We start from the raw sequence: 14,864 nt of genomic DNA on the forward strand, positions 1-14,864 counted from the left end.
AGGAGGGGGTCGTGGCTCGCCCCCTCCCTGCCTCCCTCGTGTGCGGTGAGCGCAGTGGCGCGTGACGGAGGCGCGAGGCGGCGGGGGCAAGGCCGCGCCGTGCGGTTATCTCGGCCGCGACGCCCTCTGCCCGGGCGGACGGGGGCAGGCGCCGCCTTCACGCCCCGCTCTATGGCCCCGCCGCGGAGACGGGAGCCGCTGGCACCGAGCAAAGGGCAGCCGCTGCCACAGCCTCCACCCTGGCACCACCCCGCGGCCTCGCTTCATCCCCACCCTCGTCCCCTTGGTGCTGGGGGCTTGGTGGTGGGGTCAGCGCAGGGCTGCCCCGAGACACAGAGGCTGCAGCCTCCGGGCTTGGCCTCACCTTGACGGGAGCCGTGCCCAGCAGCAAGGGGCTGCCCTGGTACTCAGAGGCCGTGCTAGGCCTCAACCCCTACACAAAGGACCCCTACACACGGGCCTCGACTCCCACAAGGGCCCCTACAAGGGTGGGCCTTGACCCTACATGGGCTTCGACCCCCACACAAGGGCCTTGATCCTCCACGGGCCTCGACCCCTACACGGGCCCCATAAGGGTGGACCTCGACCCTACACGGGTCTCGACCCCTACAAGGGCCTCGTTCCCACAACAAGGGCCTCGACCCCACAAGGGCCTTGATCCTCCACGGGCCTTGATCCCCACAAGGGCCTCAACCCCTACATGGGCCTTGACCCCACAAGGGCCTTGATCCCTACAAGGGTCTCAACACCTACACAAGGGACCCCTACACGCGGGCCTCGACTCCCACACGGGCCCCTACAAGGGTGGGCTTCGACCCTCCACGGGCTTCGACCCCTCCACGGGCCTCAACCCCTCCATAGGCCTCGACCCCCACACGGGCCCCTACAAGGGTGGGCCTTGACCCCTACATGGGCCTCGACCCCCATAAGGGCCTCAACTACACACGGGTCTCGACCCTACAACAAGGGCCTTGACCCCCACAAGGGCCTGGACCCCTACATGGGACTCAAACCCTACACAAGGGCCTTGACCCCCACAGGGGGCCCCTACAAGGGTGGGCTTCGACCCTCCACAGGCCTCGGCCCCTACATGAGCCTTGACCCTACAACGGCCTTGATCCTCCATGGGCCTCGACCCCACACGGGCCTCGACCCCCCGCTCTCGCGAGACCCCCTCTCCCCCCACCCCTCCTCCCTCCCTAAACCCCTCCCTTAGCCCCCTCCCCCTTAACCCCCTCCCCCTTCAGACCCCTCCCCCTGGAGGCCCCGCCCCCGGTGCCCGCAGGCGCGGCGCGGCCCGGCCATGCCGGCCAAGAGGAAGCCGCTGCTGCCCGCCCTCACCATCACCCCCAGCGCCACCGAGGGGCCCGGGCCCGCCGGCTCCGCAGAGTGAGGCTGGGGGCTGGGGGCTGGGGGGGGGGGGGGAAAGGAGGGAGGGGGGTGGGGAGGCCCGCACGGCCTCCGGGAGGATGGGAACGGCCGGGCCTGGGGTGGGGGGGGGAGGCTGGGGGGGTGTAAAGGGGGTAAAGGGGGACTGGGGGGGATTGGGGGGCTGCAGGAGGCTGTGGGGGGCTGGGGGGTAAAGGGGGAGGCTGCAGGGGGCTGGGGGAGGCTGCAGGATAAAGGGGAGGCTGGGGGGTATGGGGGTAAAGGGGGAGGCTACAGGAGGCTGGGGGGTAAAGGGGAGGCTGGAGGGGGTAAAAGGGGGCTGGGGGGGGCTGCAGGGTAAAGGGGAGGCTGAAGGGTATGGGGGTAAAGGGGGAGGCTACAGGGGGCTGGGGGGGGCTGGGGGATAGGGGGGTAAGGGGGAGGCTGGAGGGGGCAAAGGGGGGCTGAAGGGGACTGGGGGGGCTGCAGGAGGCTGGAGGAAGCTGTGGGGTAAAGGGGGAGGCTGGAGGAGGCTGGAGGGGGTAAAGGGGGGCTGGGGGAGGCTGCAGGGTAAAGGGGAGGCTGAGGGGTATGGGGGTAAAAGGGGAGGCTATGGGGGTCTGGAGGGGGCTGGGGGGACTGGGGGATAGGGGGAGTAAGAGGGGGGCTGGGGGAGACTGGGAAAGGCTGGAGGGGGCAAAGGGGGGCTGGGGTGGCTGCAGGAGGCTGGGGGAGGCTGTGGGGTAAAGGGGAAGGCTGGAGGGGGCTGGGGGATAGGGGGAATAATAGAGGAGGCTTTGGGGGTAAGGGGGGTAGCGGGGGAGGCTGGGGAAGGCTGTGGCATAGGAGGAATAAGGGGGGAGGCTGGGGGATGGGGGGGGGGGACAGACCAGGATGGGCCCGGCCTCGGGGGTGTCCCGGTGGGGAAGGGGTCGGGGAGAGGTGGGGCAGGGTAGAGGCCGGCCTCACCCACAGCTCGGTTGGGCTATCAGGGAGGCTGGGGGTGTCCATGGGGGGGGCTGGGGGCAGCTGAGGCCTGGGAGAGTCTCTTTGGGGGGGGAGGGGGGGGGGAGAGGGGGGTGCAGAGCCCCCAGTGCTGGGGGTGGCGGTGGCGGTGGTTGGGGTCAGCCCTCCCAGCCTCCCCCCCCCCTGCATCGGGTGCAGATTTGGGGTGGGGGGGGAGGCAGCAGATGGCAGGGGGGAGGCCGGCGGCAGGTGCTGGGGAGCACAGGCACCGCTTTGTGCCCGGCTGCTGGGGCTGGGGGCGGCGAGGGGGGGGTGGGATGGGGCCGGGGGGGGGCACAGACAAGTTTTGTCCTTCTCGTGTTTCGCAGCGGAGGCCGAGCTTTGGGCCTCCGCTGTCGGGGGGGGGGGGAGGCTGCTGAGCAGCTGCAGCAGGGGCTCGGGGCGTGAAATTTTGGTCAATTCCTTCCATTTCCCTAAAACTGCCCCCCCAAAAAAAAAAATTGTCGGGTCTCTGTTGCCTCTTGCTGCTCCCTGCGCGGGGAGGAAGGGAGAAATCCTCTTCTTCTGGCCCTGCCCTCGCAGCCCCCTGACCGTCGCCCTCCTTTTTTTTGTCTCTCTCCCCCCACCTCAACCCCCCCAGGGCCAACCTGGTGGACCTCCAGAAGAAGCTGGAGGAGCTGGAGCTGGACGAGCAGCAGAAGAAGCGGCTGGAAGCCTTCCTGACGCAGAAAGCCAAGGTGGGCGAGCTGAAGGATGACGACTTCGAGCGCATCTCCGAGCTGGGCGCCGGCAACGGCGGCGTGGTCACCAAGGTGCAGCACAAACCCTCCGGGCTCGTCATGGCACGCAAGGTGAGGAGGGGGCAGCGGGGTCTGCGCCGTGCAAACCCCCCCTGCAGGGCCAGCACCAGCACCCCGAGCTGGATGTGACCCGTGCAGGAGCTGTGCCAAGCACTGGGTCCTCTCCTCGGAGTCACAGTGCGCAGCGACGTGCAACACCTTGTGTGAAAATGCTGGTTTGTTCTTCCAGTGAGGCTGTTTTTAACAAATTCAGCAAAAAATAAAAAAAGGGGGGGGGTCAGAGTGCTAGGATGAGGGTCTTTTGGTGATCCTAGCTGGTAGGTGGAGGGGTGGGGGCCATAAAGCTGTGCCAGCAGCAGCTCCTCATGAAGATCACCTCCCGGGTGCCTTTCCGTGGGTCTCTACGTTAGAAAAACAGCAGCTTTGCTTCTTAGAAAAGACAAAAATCTTGGTGAAAAATCTGTGGGACGCCTTCCCTGAGAGCCTCTGTTCCCCGCTGCTATGGGGACAGCTCAGCGGGTCTTAGGATGAAGATGTGGCTGCACTGGGAGCTCGGGGTTTGCTGCTGGTGTTTGGTTTGGGAGCATGAGGTGTGTTCGGGTGCTTTGGGGATCGTTGGGAGCTCCGTGAGCAGAAACAAGGCAAAGCTGCCGTGCTGGGCAGCACCGCTGCGTGTCGGGCATCCTACAGCCTTATAGGACCAGCCGCTGCTGCTCCATCCCACCCTGACACCCCGTAGCCCTCACGGCTTTCCTTCCCTCAGCTCTGTTAGCTGACTGCACGGAGCCCAAGGAATAACACAACTGCTCTTTCACACACACAAGCTTCTTTTTTTTTTTTCTTTTTTTACTTTCTGTGGTTTCCTTGATATCAGCACACCTCTTACAACACCTACAAAGCTTGTGAAAACGTTCGTATGTGCTGAGTCAGATCTGCATCAAACTTCTGACTTGTCTTTCTACTCTGAATCCTGCGAGATCTCTCGGCGTGTTGCATGGGCTGGCGGTTGCTTCAGCTGCTCGCAGGCTGCACAGCACTTTTCTTGGCCCTTTATCCTTAATTTTAGCTTGCAAACAGTTAATTAATAAAAAAAGGCAAAGCAGAGCTTTCCTTGAAGACAGTTTTGTTTCTTTCCGACAGTCGGGACTTGCTTACGTGGTTCTGTAAGTCTTGTGTTTGTTTTTTTGAAGGCACTACATCTTTATTTTGTCCTTTCTTGGCAGCTGATTCATTTAGAAATCAAACCAGCCATCAGGAATCAGATTATCCGGGAGCTGCAGGTGCTGCACGAGTGTAACTCCCCGTACATCGTGGGTTTCTACGGAGCCTTCTACAGCGATGGAGAGATTTCCATCTGCATGGAGCACATGGTGAGTCCGCAGCCCTCCTCTGCCCCGCGCTGCTCGGGTCTCTGGGAGCCTGAAATCCTGGGTGAAGTGGTTTTGGGTGCTGCCACTGGTCTTGGTGAGCCTGAAATCCCCAGTGGGGTGGGTTATAGGGTGCTGCCACTCGCTGCTGGCAGCTCTGGCAGCTCCTCGTTCCAGCTGCTTGGTGTGCAGCGAGGCCACCGTGCCCCTGGTAGGAGCTGTGTGCTCCTGCTCAGGCATCAAAGCGACCAAAATCGACTTTTTGGAAAGCGGAAGCAGAGGTTTGGGGGTTGGCCAAACGGAAATGTTGTAAACCTGCCGCTCTGCAGAGCGCCCTGCGCCTTTTCTCTCCGGCACAGAAGTGTGGTCGCTCCTCCGAATCGGTGCTGACAGCATCGACCCTGCGCTTACCGCCGAGAGGGAAAGGAAGCGAAAACTACTAACAGCAAGAAATAGAGAGCGTTAAAATAGCTTTCAGCAAGGAGCTCGAGCTCTGATCGCCGGGGATCTTTGCTGTAGAGGCAGTGTGCTTGGTGCTGACTTGCTGGGATGCTGCGTGCCCGCTCCTTTATCATTTGTCTGCGTGGCCAGCAGCTCTGCTTTCCTGCTGGTGTCAGTGCCCTGATGGATTTCGGTGTGTTTTTTTTTTGTTTTAGGATGGTGGCTCTCTGGATCAGGTGTTGAAAGAAGCCAAAAGAATTCCCGAGGAGATCCTGGGGAAAGTCAGTATAGCGGTGAGTTCCAGGGGCTCTGCGGGCTGCCGAAAATCCTCGCTGGGCACGCGTTGGGGAAAATGCTCATGCTGCCTTGTGAAGCTTTCTTCATTTCCCTGGATGCATTTTCCCATCCTGAGCTCAAGCAGGAGGTGTTGGGGTGTGGGCTGGGAGCAGGGAAACATTCCCAAGAGCTCTTTGTAGCTCTGTCCCCTGGTGTTGTGCTGCTCTCTGCTGGGACCGCTTTGGGAGAAGCTTTTTTGGGCAGCAAACCCAAGATTTGTGCTTGCTGTGCTGGGGGTTGTTTTGCCCCTCATCTGAATCTGGACACCAGCCACTGCTGGTCCACATCCACGGTGATTAAACCCGAAACTTTTAGTCACCCCGGGAGGCTGTCCTCGCTTCGCACTCACCGTTCGTGCGGCGTCTCCTGCTGAAGGGAGAGCGCTTCCCCTCCCAGCCCTTATCTCATCCTGTCTTTGGTTTCCTTCTAGGTTCTGAGAGGTTTGGCGTATCTGAGAGAGAAGCACCAAATCATGCACAGAGGTGAGAGGAGGAACCTAAAAATAGCCGCCCGTGGTGGAGGAGCCCCGTGTTGTGCCTCGCGCCGTGCTGACACTCTTCTCTCTCACTGTTGTCAGATGTGAAGCCTTCTAACATCCTGGTTAACTCTCGAGGAGAGATTAAGCTGTGTGATTTCGGGGTCAGTGGTCAGCTCATTGACTCCATGGCAAACTCTTTTGTGGGAACTCGGTCCTACATGTCTGTAAGTTCCTTTCAACTTTCCAGTGTTTTTTGTTTTTTTTTTTTTTTTTTTTTTTTACAACTGGGGTTTGGCTCAGGTGGGGCGTGCCCGAGCCACTCGCAGTTTTCCTGTGTCCACACTCACCGGGGCCGTGCTCTCTTTGGGCACTGCCACACCACGCTTACCTCTCACTGTCCCACGTGTGGGATCAGGCTGTGGGGTGTGGGCACCCCGTGGATAGAAGCAAGCACCCTCGTGTCTCCTCATGGCTTTTGATGCGCTTGGCGCCAGATGAGCCGCTCTGAGCTGCTCCTTGCTGCACCTCCACCAGCTTGGGGCTGGCGAGACGGAACTGCCCCTGCAGAGAAAGCCATTCACATCCTACAAGTGCTCCCATCACGTTTCAGCAAACGTTTCTGGGTTCAGAAATGTCTCTTGGTACGCAAAGCTCTGCGAAATGAAGCGTGGTGGTGCAGAGGGGACGCTGGTGCTGACGCCCACCCCCTGCTCATCGGCGGTGGGTGCAGACCACCCTGGTGCAGGTGGGTTTTGGTGCAGGCAGTGGGAAACCAGAGCTGAGGAGAGCTGCCCAAAGAGCTTCGTGTGCCCCCTTTATCCGGGAGCTGTGATCGGTGTTAGCCCAGCCATGGGACGGGGCGGTGATGCGGTGAGCCTGGCGCAGCGGGTGGCATCGTGCAGCCTCCTCTGCCTCGTGTGGCTCTGTCCCATGTCCCGTGTCCTCAGCTGTCCCCAACACAACTGCTGCAAGGATGAATAGGGAAGCTCTCAGTGCTCCTGAGCTCAGGCCTGGGCTGCTCCTGTATTTTGGGAAGGGTTATTAATGCACAGTTATAGTTAGATGCTCTCTATTTAAACATGTCCCTTCTGCACTCAGCCACTGGATCTGCACAGCTGACCCAGAGCTGCCGATGTGGATAGCTTGCATTGATTTTTTTTCTAATTTTTTTTTTTCCTTTGCCACAGTAGGAGCCTTAGGCTGGATTTCTGCTCCTCTTATTACTCTGGAGTATTTACAGGAAAGAGCAGAAAATAATTTTTTGGCTAATGAATTGAGGTTTTAGATCTCAGGTCACTGAGAAATAGACTCCAACTGCGTGCTCTGGGCTTCTGAGTGTGAGCAGCTGCACACGCGGGGCTGTAGCTGTTGGTGGATGCCCACAAATGCTTTGGGTTTGCGCTTGGGACCCCCAGAATTTCTCTGCAGACTTCAGGAGCCTCAGATGCTGGGAGGCTGACTTAGAGATGGGGTGCTTCATGGTTTTGTACGAGCTGCCTGTGCTATACGTGGCCCTGTGGGGGAATTATAGGGCTTGGCAGAGCCCGACCTTTCCCTGAAGGAGCAGAGAGGTGGTCAGGACGTAGACTCTGCTTTATTTAATTTCGTTGCCCCGTTGTCATTGCTCGCCGTGGTGAAATCCTGCCTCTGAGCCATGTCCCTGTGCTTTCTCCTTCCAGCCCGAGCGGTTGCAGGGCACCCATTACTCGGTGCAGTCCGACATCTGGAGCATGGGCCTGTCGCTAGTGGAGCTGTCTATCGGAAGGTACCCAATCCCCCCGCCAGACTCCAAGGAACTGGAAGCAATATTTGGCCGTCCTGTGGTGGACGGGGCAGAGGGAGAGCCTCACAGCATCTCGCCGCGGGCCAGGCCCCCAGGACGCCCCGTCAGTGGTAGGGGCTGTCGGATGCATCGGACGCAACACGCAGGCGTGGGGGCAGAGCGGGTGGATGCTGGTGGCCTGGCTGGGTTGGAGAAAACCCTTCTGGCTCAGGCGGTGGTGGGGAGGCAAAAAAAAACAAAACGGGGTTTTGAGGAGCTGAGGAGGTGGCTTTTGGGGTGCTGCGGAGCGCCCTGGGGCTGCCCAAAACTAAGCCGAGCGTTACAGAACCACGTGTTGGGGACAGCATGGGGTTGGCAGGGTGACCCCCCTGGGGACACAGACCGATCTGAGGAAATCTGTCATTGCCCGTGTGGCCCCGCAGGCTCTGCCCACGCTGCCGTGAGCTCCCTCTCCAGCTCTTTGGGAGCAGCTTTGCTGGGAGCTCTCACCGCAGCACCAAACGGGCGCGGGTCCTGGTGCAGCGTTTGGAGCAGGCTCTGCCTGAGCCACTTCTTTTGGAAGCAGAAGGCTCTGGAACGGCTGCCAGCCTGCCAAAGCATATGGTCTGGTGCTCTCCAAATGCTCCAAGCTGGGAGATAAATCTGGGCTAGAGGAGTCTAAAAGTCTACATTTCAGAACTTTTTTTTTTCCTGTTATTTTTAACCACGAGTCGGTTCCCAAATCAGCGTCCTCTGCATCTCCCAGCAGCGGGGCTGTGCGAATGAAGCCCCTCGCTGCCTGGGCAGCTTCTCACCGGTGTTTCTCTCGTCTTGCCCACGCAGGCCACGGGATGGACAGCCGGCCTGCCATGGCCATCTTTGAACTGCTGGACTATATAGTTAACGAGGTGGGTGTTGCTTCGCTGCCTCTGCCAGGCTGCCCCGAGTTGGTGTTGTGCTCATGAGCCCTTGTAGCTGCACCAAAATCTCCTTTTTCTGTCCCATCATCTCACAAACCCGTCTCTCCCTTCGGAGTAATGTTCTGCAAGTGGAAGCTCGTGGTACCTGTGAAAGCAGCATCCCTAGAGCAACGAGGGAGGGGAGCTCTGGGGTGCAATGCCCTGTTCCTTGGGCAAGCAGCCATTGCAGACGTGCTCCTCCCTAAATCAGCAGCAGATGAGCGCTTCCTCTGATGCTGAGGCCGCACGCAGACCTTTGTTTTCTTGGATGAAAACATTTGAGGGTGACCCAAAAGCTGACCGGAGCTAAAATCCCAGGCTGCAGCGTCCTACCAGCCTTCCAGGCAGGGTCTGTTCCACCAGCGAGGCAGCGAGTCTGGGGAAAAAGCAGCTGAGAGGAGTTGGCCCCTAATTAGCTTCTCTGGAACGGCTTCGTCTGCAATAGGTGTTGACAGAGCTGGGGTTTGCGAGGTTGGATCCAGAGCTGGGATGCTGCAATTCTGGTCTCTCAGCCCTGGCAGTAATTCGGGATGGGGTTGGTGCCCCCCAGTGCTGGGGCAGCATTTTTTTTGCCAGCCCTGCAGCAGGAGGGAGCAGCTCCCCGGCCCTTGGGGGCAGCTTGGAGAACGATGCCTGCAGAGCTCAGCCTTCAGAGCTCAGCGTTTTATTTTATGGCTCGTTTAAGACTAGGTGACACTGTGGCTTTTGACCCATTAACGCGCGGTGATGCAGAAAACCCTTTTCCTTCTCTCTGCAGCCGCCTCCCAAGCTACCGAATGGAGTTTTCACGCAAGATTTCCAGGAGTTTGTAAATAAATGGTAAGGATTGCTGCTTGGCACCGAGCACAGAGGCCTGTACCTGCTCGTGGGCGGCTCAGCAGGCTGCCTCCACCTGCAACGTTCAGCATAAGGCAGCGTTGTCCGTGTGCTGTCGGTGACCTTTCCCTGCTCTGGCTTGGCTGCAGCGCATCGTGCTGGGAGCTCCTGCCTTGGGAAGGGCTGGAATAAAAGCAGCGTGACGCTTTGGGGTGTCAGTGCACCTCCTAAATGCAGTTGTGAGACCCTCCAGCACTGGGGGTGCTGCTGTGGTCCCATTAAAACAGAAACTGGATGTTACAAAATCGCCCATCCCTGCAAATCATCGAGCCCTCGTGTGCAGGGTGCAGTCCGGAAGGGATGGATATTGCATCTCTGCTAGAACCTGGGGTGCTGGGGAGGATTTCTGAGCTGTGTCTGTGCCACCGGTCTCCTGGGGAAGGCAGAGAGGAAGCCAAATGGTTTTTGTTGGAGCTGGGGACCTCTGCAGCCAGCTGAGCACCTTCTTACTCCAAGTATCTCAGGGCTGGCTTTGCTCTCTTGTTCTTCTCATTTCAGCTTAATTAAGAATCCAGCAGAACGGGCAGATTTGAAGATGCTGATGGTAAGTGGGGAAGAGCAATTTTCTTGCTGCAGTGGGTGGCACCAGATCTGCAAGCTGCTGTGCCCCATCCCATCCCATCCCTCGCTGCCTCCCTTGCTCAAAAGGCTGGAAACTCCCCCGGCTGAGCCTGGGAGCCAAATCGAGCCCCGGCGAGGGAGTGACTCACTCGCCTTTGAATCAAAGGCAGCGATGTTATCAGCCCGTGGAGCCTGCTGCCCCTCCCCAGCGGAGCCCAGGATGGGAACCCGATGGCTCCAGCACCGCCCCGTGTCTGCCAAGGTGCCTGGGACCAACCTTTGCCTCCCGAGGGAGGTGGAAGAGCCCACTTTGTCCCCGTGAACCTCAGTTTTTCCTCCCTCAGTGTGGTGCTGAGCTGCCCCCCCCCCGTGCCCCTTGCCGGGGCGGTGGCCGTGTCCTTGTGTCCCCTCTGTGTGTCCTCCCTGTCCCCGCTCCGTGCCCTCCTCCGTTCTCTGCCTCCACTCCTCCCTGCCCTGGGGGCACTGGCCTTTGGGGGGGGAGCAGGATTTGCTCTCCAGGACCAGGGTGAGCACCCAAAACCGTGGCTCGGAGCCACGTGGCTCTGCCCAGCGTTTTTTTGGCTCCGCAGCACTTTTTTGGTTCACTCCTGGGGTGCGACTTTGCTCCTTTCACTCTCCTGTGCCTCCTCTGCCCAGCTGCCGAGATGCACCGGTCTTAAAAACGCAGCCACGGGGCTGCAAGGAGCAAAAAAAAAACGTTGGAACTGCCCCCCAAAATCTGCTGCCCTGGCATGAGAGCAGCCCAGGGCACGGACCCCGCTGGGTCGGGGCTTTGAGAAGGGGCTGGGAACGGGGTCGCGGTGTGGAGCGCACGGCCGCGTGTCCACGAGGTGTTCTCCTAAACCCTGCGCCCCTTCCCTTGCAGAATCACACCTTCATCAAGCGCTCCGAGGTGGAGGAGGTGGATTTTGCCGGCTGGCTCTGCAAAACGCTGAGGTTGAACCAGCCCAGCACGCCCACCCGCGCTGCCATGTGACGGCCGAGCCGACCGCCTGGTGTCAGTACATCTGCCTCTGTCACCATTTCCTGTCCTTCAGTACATGACAGAACCGCCCTTCTTCCTCCTCCCCGGCCCCTTCTCGCCTCGTGTCCCACCGGCAAAGCCCCGGCCCTATAGAGACGTCCATGGGGTGCCCCCCACCCCGAGCAAACAAACGCGGCCTTGGGGGGCATCCCGGGCTTCTGCTCCGGCTCTGGAGCTCCTGACACTTGGGAAACGTGGTGCTGCTTGTGTTAATTTTTCTCTTTTTTTTTTTTTTTTTGTTTTTTTTTGGAAACATGTTCACTTGGGTTAAAAAAAAAAAATCGAAAATCATCTGTGCACGCTCGCGTGTGTGTGTGTGTGTGAGGAGGGCGGGGAGGGGGCCGCGGGGCGGGCGCTGCGCCCGCTCCTCAGGCTTCTTGGGTGGGCTGCGGGGGGTGGGAAGGGGAAAAGGGGGCTGCAGATGGGGGCTGCAGGGAAGGGAGAAGCCCCTCGGGGGGGGACACCCAGCCCCGGGGCCGTGCCACGAGGCTGTGGTGGTGTTCGGAGAGCGGTGTGGTGCTGGGCTGCCCCTGGGCCTGGTGGGCCTATAAGGGGAGAGGGGGAGAGGCTGGTGCCTGTTTATTTTTGTTTTCTGTTCGGTTTAGTTCCTAAATGGCTGTTTTGAGGCCTGTTCTGGTTGTGTGTGGGGTGTCGGGTCTGAGGGGCGCAGGCCGAGCTCCCAGTTTGTGAGGGGTTGGGGATGGAGTCGCCCCGTGAGGCCTATGGGGGCAGCTCCTGGCTTCCTCCTGCCACCTTATTACGGCCGTGCCCCAACCATCGCGGCTCGGCCATGGCTGGGGAGCCCGGCCGGGTCTCTCCAGGTGGGCTGCATCCCCCCTACTTCATCCCCCAAGGTTTTGGGGTTTCCCCAGGACCTTGTCAACCCCCCCCCCGGAGCAGGGCTGGACCTGGCCCCTCAGGGCTGGCAGCGTCCCGTGGCGCTGTCCCCTCCTGGGTTTGTCCCGCTGTGGGATAATTTGGATTTATGAGTGGATATTTGGGGTTTAGGGGTTGGTTTCTCCTCTCCGGAGCCTGCCAGGTGATCCTCGTGGATGTGTCTCTCGTGGGGCCGAGCTGGTGCTTGCCCTTATGGCCGAGGAGTCGAACCGGTGCTGTGTGGGGCAGCCACGGGGGGGTTGGGGTCACCAGAGCCCCCCCCGTGCTCTGTAGGATTTGTGTTCCCTTTTATTTTGTGTCCTGGAGGATGCGGGGGTGCGAGCCATGGGGGTGGCTCAATCCCCAAGCCCCCAGCGAGGAGGACCAGGAGTTGCTTTTGGTCCCTATGCCCCTTTTGGGGCTGTTTTTTTTCCCCTGGGGCAGCCCCAAAAGGAAGCCCGTCACCTCGCTGCCCCCAAATTCCTCTTGCCCCCTTCCCTACCCCTCCATCCCTGTAGGGGCTGAGTGGGGGGAGGACATGGGGTGGGCTGGGCGCTTGCCCCCCTCTTTTTGTCCCTTATTTAAGCACGGGGACAGCTCACAAATCTTTGGGATATTTTCGGGTCGTTTCACTTCGGTTTGGGGTTTTGGACGGGGAAAGCGCATCAAGAACCCGTCAGTGCAATTAACAAAAAAAATCAATATTTTCACCGTGGAAGTAATAAATAAAGGGCACTTTACACTTAACTAATTTTTTTTCCTCCTTTAGTGTTTTTGAAGGGTTTTAACCCCTGCGTTGCCGAGCTCCTGCCGGCAGCAGATTGCGGAGTGATCCCGGCATCAGCCCCGGGGGCTGGGGGTGCTGAGGGAGTGCAAATCCCCCCCCGGGGCTGCTGTGTGCTGGGGGGGGGGGATTTTTTAAAAATTATAATTTTTAAAGAATTATAATTTTTAAAAAAATATAATTTAACAAAAAAACTATTTAGGGTGAGAAGAAGTAGAGGGGGGAGCCCTGGGTTAAATCTGGCTCAGATTTGAGCACCTGTGGAACACCTCGGCTCTGCAAAACTTCATGGGGGGTCATAATGGGGGGGGGGGGCAACACCAGTTCCCCTTTTCAGGCCTTTTTTCCTCACCCGTGGGGTGCAGAAATTTCGGCCCCGCTCTGCCAGGGGGTGGCTTCGCTCCTCCTGTCCCTTTGGGGTCCCCCAGCTTTAGGGTTTGTGTGGACGGGGCTGGACCCAGGGGGAGCCCCCCCAGCCCCCCCCGCAGGGTCCCCGTGTGCGGGGGGGGGGGGGGCAAGAGGAAAGGTTTCGGGGCCCTCCCCAGAGGTGGGGATGGTGCCGGGTACCCCCAGCAGGTGATTTTGGGGTACCCCCCACCCTCGGGGGGGGGCTTTTTTTTTGAGGGGGGGGGGCTGGGGGCTGCCTCTTGGCCTTCGGCTCTGGGCGGGGGCGCTGGGGCCCGCCCTGGGCTGCGGCGGGGGAAAACGAAAGCAGTGGGCGGCCGTCGGCACGTGGTGGGGCCCGCTGTGGGGTGCAGCTGCTGGGGGGGGGGCAGCACCTGGGCCCCCCCTCCTGCAGCCCCCAGGCCCCTTCCCCGTGCATGTATTTGGGGTCTGGGCCCCCTCAGAGCCCGTTCCCAGCCCCATTTCCCTGGCTCTGCCTCAGTTTCCCCATCTGCAAAATGGGGTCAGCGAGGCTGAGTTCCCCTAAAAGCCCCTGCGTGTCCCCCCCCTGCCCCCCCTTGAGTTTTAGTGGGTGGGGGGGTAAGCAGGGGGGTGCAGGGGCCCCGTATGGAGCCCTCGCTGCCCCCCCCCAAGATGCATGTGGTTATTTAAGGGAAAAAATCTTTAATTTGGTTGTTTAAGGGAGAAATTCTTGAATTTGGTTGTTTAAAAAGGAGAAAAAAAAAAAGGGGGGGGGAGAAAAAAGGAAATCGCGGTGGGGCTGAGCTGGGGAGGGAAGGGGGGGCTCCAAGGCCCCCCAGGAGCAGCAGGGGCTGACAGCGGGGGGGCTGCGGTGGGGTTGCCAGCGACTTCTGTTTTTTTTTTTTTTTCTCTTAATCGATTTAAAAAATAGATTAAGAAAAAAAAAATAGCGTATCCTGCAGAATGTATATATTTTTTTTCCTTTAATTGATGATTTTCCTCATAATTTTGCCCGGCCCAGGAGCAGGTGCCCGCGGCCCAGCCCGGCTGCAGGAGCAGGGCCCGGGGCCGTTCACTCTGGAGCCTAATGGTGGGTGCTGGGGGGGGGGGGCGCTGCTTTTGTCCCCCAATTTGGGGTGTTGGGGGGGGGGTCAGGGGGGCTGGTTCTGCTGTGACGGGGGGATATAGGGAGGGGGGGACATGGGGGGGTGTAGAAAGGGGGGGCAGGAAGGGGATGTTGGGGGGGACACAGGAAGGGGGGAACTCGGGGGGGACACTGGGGGGGCGCTGAGGGGACGGAGGAAGGGGGGGACAAAAGGGGATTCTGGGGGGTGATGGGGGGACAGGAGGGGACACTGGGGGGGACACAGGAAGGGGGGATAAGAGGGGACACTGAGGGGGGACATTATGGGGGACACACAGGAAGGGGGGGTACAGGGGGACACTGGGGGGGACACACAGTAAGGGGGGGACAGGAGGGGACACAGGAAGGGGACACGGGGGGGTACAGGAGGGGGAACTCGGGGGGGGACACTGGGGGTGATACAGAGGAAGGGGGGGACAGGAGGGGACACTGAGGGGACACAGGAAGGGGGGGACATGGGGGATGGAGTAAGGGGGGGCAGGAGGGGACACGGGGGGGACACTGGGGGGTTTGGGGGGGGGGCAGGAGGGGACATGGAGGGGACAGAGGAAAGGGGGGGGGCCAGGAGGGGACATAAGGAAAGGGGGACACGGGGGGGGCACTGAGGGACACGGGGGGGACACGGGGGGACCCCGAGGGGTGCGGGGGGGACACGGGGGGGGGGGGCCCGGAGGTGCCAGGCGCGGGGCCGCGCGTGTGTCTGGGGGGGGGGGGCACAACCACGGGGCCACCCCC

General features: G+C 60.3%; 1 protein-coding gene across 2 annotated transcripts; it reads left to right on the forward strand.

The window, feature by feature from the left end:
* The first annotated feature begins 1,239 nt into the window (after nucleotides 1-1,239).
* Nucleotides 1,240-11,250, forward strand: MAP2K2 (mitogen-activated protein kinase kinase 2). 2 transcript variants are annotated; one of them, XM_038169053.2, is made up of 12 exons: nucleotides 1,240-1,389; nucleotides 2,975-3,185; nucleotides 4,358-4,504; nucleotides 5,158-5,235; nucleotides 5,709-5,760; nucleotides 5,856-5,980; nucleotides 7,436-7,649; nucleotides 8,362-8,426; nucleotides 9,235-9,296; nucleotides 9,852-9,897; nucleotides 10,081-10,176; nucleotides 10,801-11,054. In XM_038169053.2, exons 1-12 carry the CDS (start codon nucleotides 1,304-1,306, stop codon nucleotides 10,909-10,911), a joined length of 1,293 nt encoding a protein of 430 aa, XP_038024981.1. In that variant the 5' UTR covers nucleotides 1,240-1,303; the 3' UTR covers nucleotides 10,912-11,054. The 2 variants fall into 2 exon arrangements, with proteins under 2 accessions (XP_038024981.1, XP_038024982.1); XM_038169054.2 differs by lacking the exon at nucleotides 10,081-10,176 and having other exon boundaries at nucleotides 10,801-11,250.
* The last annotated feature ends 3,614 nt before the right edge of the window (nucleotides 11,251-14,864 follow it).

Source organism: Anas platyrhynchos, chromosome 29 (assembly GCF_047663525.1).
Source record: "Anas platyrhynchos isolate ZD024472 breed Pekin duck chromosome 29, IASCAAS_PekinDuck_T2T, whole genome shotgun sequence".
Taxonomy (NCBI): domain Eukaryota; kingdom Metazoa; phylum Chordata; class Aves; order Anseriformes; family Anatidae; genus Anas; species Anas platyrhynchos.

Coding starts and splice junctions, on each gene's coding strand:
- MAP2K2 (XM_038169053.2), top strand. CDS start 1,304: ATGCCGGCCAAGAGGAAGCCGCTGCTGCCCGCCCTCACCATCACCCCC. Junction 7,650..8,361: donor CCCAGGACGCCCCGTCAGTG/GTAGGGGCTGTC, acceptor TTGCCCACGCAG/GCCACGGGATGGACAGCCGG. Junction 10,177..10,800: donor ACCGCCCCGTGTCTGCCAAG/GTGCCTGGGACC, acceptor CTTCCCTTGCAG/AATCACACCTTCATCAAGCG.